General features: G+C 41.8%; 1 protein-coding gene across 15 annotated transcripts in view; it reads left to right on the top strand.

Annotated features, from left to right (window-relative positions):
* The window catches only part of FBRSL1 (fibrosin like 1), a 305,906-nt gene extending 302,916 nt beyond the window's left edge, over positions 1-2,990 (top strand). For all 15 annotated transcript variants that reach the window (XM_072144436.1, XM_072144440.1, XM_072144439.1 and 12 more), the window contains 2 exons: positions 584-809; positions 1,310-2,990. In XM_072144436.1, coding sequence (XP_072000537.1) covers positions 584-809; positions 1,310-2,552 — 1,469 coding nt within the window. In that variant the 3' untranslated portion in view covers positions 2,553-2,990. The remainder of the gene's footprint in view (positions 1-583; positions 810-1,309) is intronic.
* Positions 2,991-8,045: the final 5,055 nt, after the last annotated feature.

The following is an 8,045-nucleotide window of genomic DNA, read 5'->3' on the forward strand; positions in this document are numbered from 1 at the left end:
CTGGTGCCCCAGGGTAGATGAGTAGGAATCATTTCTGGGTCACTCGGGTGCCTTTCATTTGCATATCCGCTGAAGTGCTGCAAGGCAATTCTAAATGTGCTTTGGTGGCAGTGGTGCTGTGCTTGTGATTTGCATAGTAGTGCAGCCAGAGAAGTATTGATGCTGTTCTTTATTGTACGCACTTAAGACATTGGGTTTGAGTAACTCTGACAATCACCTGCTAAGCAATGCAAGGGCAACTAAGTGTGACGTTGAAAGCAGCAGTGCCTTTTCTTATTGCCATTATCTAGAAAAGGAAATCTTCATACATGGTGATTATGTCCACCACTAAAAATCTTCTCTGCATGAGCACAATACCCTAAAAGGCTCACGTGGGCTGTGTAAATACACACATGCACTGCTCATACTGTAGTCGTCTTCTGGATCTTAAAAGCTTTTAGCCCTACTATTACAATTATTACACGTTTGAGCACTTTTATCTGATTTCCAGCCGGGCAATCTTGCTGGCACTGCTGCTTTTAGGCCACGCTGTTTGAAGTCTTTTTCTTTCGTCAGTCATAACGTAGTTTATGTTCCCAAACAGCTCACAACAGCTTGTTCGCTCACAAAGAAAGTCCGACCCTCCAGAGCTTCACCAGCCCCCATGAACCATGGAACAGACTACATCGGACTCCACCATCTTTCCCAACACCACCACAGTGGTCTAAGGTGGGAGACCCAGAGAGGAGTTCATCTGTGAACAACCACGAGAGAGACCGGGAAGACGAGAGGAAAATCTCTCTCACAAAGGATGAGAGGGACAAAGAAAGGTAGGATTTTTTCTATTTGTGGTTATACTGGAAGATGCTTTTAGGCCTCATTTGGTTTCACTGTTCAATAAATATAATATATTGGAGTTCCGTATGGAGGAAAATGTTAAAGCATAACTGTAGAACCTTCCAACCATACCTGTATCATGCTGCTCTCGCTTCTTCCTATCCTGAGATATGTCTATTATATATTTTTTTTTTATTATTTTATTTTATCAAATCTTTTTTTTAAATTTTTTAACAATTTTTACATAAACACAAAGGATTCTGGTAAAAATTTGTTGGGCTAGGAGAGGCTTCATAAAAGTAGCATGGAGGTGCCGAGAGAAGGGGGGGGGGGATTCACATGAAAACTATTACGGCTCGTTTTTCTCTTGGAATACAATAACTTGCTGTCACTGTGTTTCAAGGGCAGGATTATTAAGATTAGCAGTTCATGCCCTTGAATTTGATTCCTTTGATTTGTGTAACAAAACCTGTTTTTTGTTTTTCCATTTTAGGGACATTTTGGATAAGAGCAGACATCATTCTAACAGATCCTCTCCAGCTTCTGCCCCAGTCAGTCACCAAATAAGTAACCTCATCCGCAGCAATAGCCAGACCCCTAGTGATTCCCTGAGACAAGGCAGTCTAGGGGACAGATCCAAAGATATTGATCGGGATAGTGTAGATCGGTTACGAGATGTTCCATCTACAGAGCACAAGATCAAGGAGAGTCGTTCACCAATTAAGGAAACCTCAATTCATGACAAAAGGACGATGGAAGATGGCGGAAAACCAGTCATACAGTCTGTATCACCTTATGGTAAACCAATCCTAAGCGAAAGCTTAAAACTTGGCAGCTTAGGGAAGGACACTGAACGAAAGCCTGATCTGCCAGCTGATCTCCAGAAAATAAAAAGTGATGTCAAGGTCAAGGAGGAACGCAAGGAGGATTCAGATGTATTAGTAGTAGGCTCCGAACCTCCTCATCCCATCAGGACAATGGAACATCAGCCACCTCACCCTCCAGCTTCCCTGCATGGGTTATCTTTGCACCATTCAATGGCAGCCTCTATGCCAATCCCAATGGGTAGTGTCCACCAAATGAACAACTTGAATATGCTTGACCGCAGTAGGGTAATGACCCCACTTATGGGTATGAGTCCCCTTGCTGGCAGAGAAAGGCTACCACATGCAAGTTTTGCCTGGGATCCTGTGAGAGATCCATTACGTGACGCTTACCGCACCCTGGACTTGCAGAGAAGAATGGATTTTCACTTGCGTGCTGACAGCATGCATAGATACCCAGGAACAGCTGCTGCCAGCTTCTATGACCATGAAAGATCATACCGGGATCGTGAGCCTCATGATTACAGCCATGAACAGCTCTTAGAGGCCAGGAGAGAACAGGAACGGTTGCGCCATGCAGATGAGCGAGAGCGGATGCACCTAAGGGAAGAGATAGAGAGGGCACGCATGCACCACATTCACTCCTCTCCACTAGAGAGCCATCTGGCACATATGCCCTCTTTCATGCCACATTTGAGCAGTGTACCCTATCCTAGACTCAGTCCTTCAAGCGCCATGCACAATGGGATCCTTAATCGGACCCCACCCACAGCAGCACTAAGTGCACCCCCTCCCTTGGTGCCGGCCAGCAACACAAGACCCGCCTCTCCCCGAAGGACTAATCCCCTCACAAGTTCAGAATCACGGGACTTCTCACCCTCCAGAAACCCTAAAGAAGTTGAGGCTCGATAGTCTGCTCTTTAGGAAAGAAAAGTAAAAATAAAAAAGGACCCACAGGAATCAAATACCATGAGTTTTAAACTTGTATATAAAATCTTTTACGAAAAGTGCACTGCTCAAAACCTTCTCTTTTCTTCTCCTGTTTTTGTAAATGTACATTTGTAGGCTAAGCACACTTTTTTTTTTCTTTTAGCCAGGGGGACAGTTCAGGGGTGATAAATGTTCCAACCTGGAAACCAAGGGTTCCACTCTAAAGGTCTCTGGTCATGTGACTTTTTTGACTTGGGAGGCTTAGTAGCTTGTGGGACGGGTTTAGAGAGGGGAGGGACTTTTTAAATGGATTTTTGTAGTTTTTACAGTATTTTGTTTTTCGCTACGGTGTTCCTAGTCTCCTCTGGAAAAAAAAAAAAGGTAAAAAACACACAAAAAAATTTCTTTAATTTTATATTAGTTGCATTTTGCCTCTGTTGAGGAAAATAATAAGTAAATCTGTTCTTTCCATTAAATTACATAAGGGGTTCCCCCCTGTCCCCTTCATTACAGGAGGTGTCCTTGATACACAGCAATGCATATTTATACCTATGAACTGTTGACGACACCTCCAGCACTGAAGGGTCATAATAAATTACAATGTTTTTCTTTATTCTACAGCTAACAGATCAACAATCTTGCTATGATTTTGAACAGAAATCACAGATCTATTATTAAAATAATAAGATTAATGTACAAAACAGTTGCTTTTTTTGCCTTATTTTATCATAAAATTTTAATGTTATTTTTTTTTTGTGCTGTTTTTCTGGAAAAAAAAAATGGAGGTTCTTGCAGGATTGTATATATTCATTTAAGATGTTGCTACGCCTCATATAAATTGGATCCACCACAGACTTTGTGACATCCACATTCGAGCTGAATACACGGATTTCAAGGATCACACTCGCAGCTTCATGTACACCTCGTCATCTTACTATGCAATCAGTGTGAGGCGGATCCTGAAGAGGGAATTCTACTATCTCTCCAAATTCTGCCCATCTAACCCCTCATTACCCTGGCCATCAAACTTCCCCCACCACTTTCCAGAATTATAAAGGGCACTTGTTGACTTGGAACACTGGAAGAACCAAAATGTATCAAGCCGAGTTGGTGTGTTTGATGGAGTGGGCAGTACAAAGACTGAAGCGACATCTTCCCTTGCCATTGGAAAGGTGCGGGCAGCTTCCACCTTTAATTGCCGCCTCAGCCAGGCCAGCAAATGGACCTTATTTATTTTCCTGTGAACCCTTTGTGCTTTAAACCTGTGCAGTGTTTTCATTGAAATCTGTATACAAGAGCAGTAGAATCTTAGGAGTGCACAAAAGCAAAAATATATAAATATATCTATAATATCTATATATATATTATAAATATAAAATGGCGGAAAGAAAAATGTTTAAACATGAGCAGCAATCTATTGGTCCCTTTTTATTTTCTACAAACATGATCCTGCAGTTTGGATACTTTGTCTCTTGTTTTACTCTCCTTGACAGTTTTTTTTGGTTTATTTCATATTCTGTATGCATTTGTTCATAACTAGAGAGAAGAGTGAGATTGCTATTGTACAACTAGTCCACTATCCAAATGAAGGCATAAGGGGGTTGTCAACTTTTGACCAAATAATATTGTTTGTGTAATGAAAAGTTACAAAAAATATATTGGAAAATTGTATATCAATTCTTCACGGTTTTCTAGATCTCTGCTTGCTGTCATTAAACAGGAAGCTTCATTGTTACTGATAAAAATGGTTATGTGATGTCACAAAGGTGCACAACTCATATCACATAGCTCTAATTTTGGCCCTTTTCATGTTGTGGGGACAAATATCCATCCACAAGTTGGCGTGAAACTGTTCCATACCATAGAGCATGCTGTATCTTTTCTCGTGTTTACGGCGGGAAGCCATGACTCACTATGGCGAGGGGAGGGGTAAACAGCGTCCACCCCTGCTCCTCTAAAGTGCACGGCCGGGGAGAATATAACTGTGAGAGAAGCCTTAGGCCCCACGCACACTTACGTATGACCGCACGACATACGTCCACCGCTATAGGAAGATGGAGGGGTGACTCCTCTCCATTGAAATGCATGGTATACGGCCCGTAACATGGGGAAAGATGGGACATGTTCTATCTCTTTCCCATATACAGAGCGGTAGTGTGGCACCGTGTAGCCATTGCCGGCTATGGTGGGATGCATGTACGGCCGTACATACGTAACCCATTCATTTGTGTGCTTGGGGCCTTACTCTATATGATACTAATGGTTTGTGCACCTGTCGAACAACACATTACCATAGACAATTATCTATCCACAGGAAGTAAACTGAAGTTTCCTGTTGAATGACGGCAAGCAGAGATCTAGGAATTAATATAGAAAGAATGTTGACAAACTCCTTACACAAACCGTATAAATTATTTGCTTAAAGTAGACAACCTCTTTAACTTCTAGTTGATATATATTGGAATAGTAAAGAATTGTACTAACATGGAAAGTCAGAAGTGATAACAGTTGGTGCATTCCAGTGCAGAATACATAAAAAATCCACAGCCCAAAATTTCTGTGATGATACCTTTACCTTATAAAAATTATATTCAGTCTATTCTCTGACAAATGTGGGTGACCCTTAAATTGAACCTATGATGAGGAAGCTCATTTTTACCTGATGGCAGGTTCCAATAGTCTCTCCCTTGCTGATTTGAAAAATGGCCATGTCTGCATTCTGACTAGTCAATTTATTTAAAAAAAAAAAGTTTATTCACATTACCTGGCTCCTTGCCAACCACTTCAAGTTAGTCCCAGCTGGACACGGCACCAACTGATCAAGTCCTTGTCTCCTCTCTGCTCTATGTTCATACCCTTTCATCTAGCTCTCCCCTGTTCTCACGTTCCCCAGTCCCATTTCAGCTCACCACTGCATGTGAGAGCTGGAGGGAGATGTAGGAGTGTATTAAAGGAGAGAATAGAGGAGATGGGGGGACTTGGTTCCCCCTCCTCATGACCAATGGCAGATCTCCTTATAGGTGGTATGGGCAGGCACCCGAGGCCTTTGGCTTCCCATGGGCCCTCTTCCGCTCTATCTGAAGAACGCTGCGGCATCAGGTTAAAAAAAAAATTCTATACTCACCTTTTGCTTCTTCTCCCTGTGGCTCCGTCTTCTCCTCTTCTGGGTCGAGCGCATCACTATGACTTGTCAGGGTCGCAGCAGTGTGAAGTCATAATGTTGCACACGGGTCAGAATAGAAGACTAAGCTGCTAGGAGAAGAAACCTAAGGGGAGTATAACGTTTTTTACTCAAGGGGCTCTTATGTGGACATTTCTGGAGGTGGAGGGGGCCCTGCCGTGGTGTCGTCAGGCAGAGGAGGTTAGGCCTTAGTGGCACGAGGTTGGACACACTGTGGGAGGTGGGAAGCTAGTTGTGTCAACAGTCCAGGGCCCATGGGTCACTTAATCTGCCACTGCCACCTGATGACAGGTTCCCAACACAATCTAAATTTATTAGTGAAGATCCACGAGGTACTGTTCCGCTCTTGTGGGCGCTGCTACACTCGGTGAGTAGATGGACTCTTGTAATCATAAAATATTTTCAGCTCCAGTCCGGAGCCTTAGTCAAGTGAGTAATTACATACAATTCTAAAAATACATTGAGCAATGTATATATAAAAAACTCTACGTCACAGATGACGTTAAACGGAAGTGACGTGTAAGAAGAATTAATAAAGATTATGTAAACCATAAGAAAAAAAATAAAAAAAACAGCTCAAACATTAAACTGTTTGTTATTTAAACACACACATAACTCACAGTTTAATGTTTGAGCTGTTTTTTTATTTTTTTCTGGTTTACATAATCAGTCTTTATTAATTCTTCTTACACGTCACTTCCGTTTAACGTCCTCATCTGTGACGTAGAGTTTTTTTGTATATACAAGTGCTCAATGTATTTTTAGAATTGTATGTAATTTCTCACCTGACGAAGGCTCTGGACCGGAGCCGAAACGCGTAGTGTTTCCTATTAAAATATTTTATGATTACAAGAGTTCATCTACTCACCGAGTGTAACAGCGCCCACAAGAGCGGGACAGTACCTCGAGTACCTCGTGGATCTTCACTGCACTGCCAAGTCCGTCATTGCTAGATGCTCGGACCAGGAGTCCCGTCGGCAGCGGCTCCTCGCCTTTAATTGACTTATGACATGCTCCATTCTCTACTGGATAAGGTGAGAGTCACTCTTTTATACATATCTCACTCCCAGTAGAATACACTTGAATCTCTCGCGCTTTTGTCTCCGCTCCCCTTCTGGCAATATTGGTGCACATCCGTGGATCTCCACACCTACGCACCCAACGTTAGCATTTTGTCTAAATTTATTAGAGGTACACTTTACAAATTAGAATATTTTCTTTAGCATTGCATGCAGCTCCACGTCTTCATACATTTCCCACTTTAGTTGTCAGGGTTTACTGTGGCAACTGTTCTAATACCTGGCTTTTTAACCAAGCAAAGAACATGATCTCCATCATCATCATAAACTGCATCAATGCAGCCAGGAACACTGGAATATTGGCGCTGAAGCATGGAAACTGTTGGCCAGCTCTGGATGTTCTATTGATCCCAACTTTGGCATCGCTCTCTGCACTGTTTTCTTTTCCCGACAAGTAACCGAAAGTCTTAAGACCTCCCAGAGTTTCCTTGTGGGTGGTACTATTTGGTTCCTGGTGGTGTCTTGTTGTAGTATTTATTTCTCCCCTGGCTTTTCAGTAAAAAGTCTAATTTGTTTATTGTACGTTGGACCTCCTGAGAAAGGATAAGAAATATCCTGAATGATCCATGAGAAACCATTTGTGTAACCCTGAACTGAGAGGTTTGTTGTGCAGGCACAGCCTTTCCATTCATTATGTTATGCTGCTAATAGCTGAATGCAATACTGGAGGAAAAGGTTCACATAAATATCAAATTGATCAATCTTTATTTATGTAGCACCATCATATTCTGCAGTGCTGTAGTGATTATGGGGTACATATACAAATAAAATAAGACATTACAGAGGAATAACATTGTCATGTGAAACAATAGAAATGAGGCACTACTCCCAAGAGTTTACAATCCACAGGCAATGGATTATTACATCAATATGGATTTAACCTCCACAGCCAATAACACTGCCCTCACATTTTTGAAAATTGAAGTCTTCTCCATGATGTCCTAACAATCTTGGTTACCACTGCAGGTGATGTTCAGTTCATCCTTGAATATTTAATATATCACGTGCCATCGTGTTTTTAGATAGAGCTTGTACTTAATAAAACCAGGTATCAAAAATCAAGAGAAAAACTAAATTATGGCATGTGATTGGATAACAACGAGTCCTAATTTTCCAAAGGCCAAATCCATGCAAGCAAACATCTTAATGTATTTCTATGTAGTAGTTTTTGCAATCCACAAATGCGGGTGACATACAGAACGTATTTTCCTCCAT

This window comes from Engystomops pustulosus, chromosome 1 (genome assembly GCF_040894005.1).
Source record: "Engystomops pustulosus chromosome 1, aEngPut4.maternal, whole genome shotgun sequence".
Classification (NCBI taxonomy): domain Eukaryota; kingdom Metazoa; phylum Chordata; class Amphibia; order Anura; family Leptodactylidae; genus Engystomops; species Engystomops pustulosus.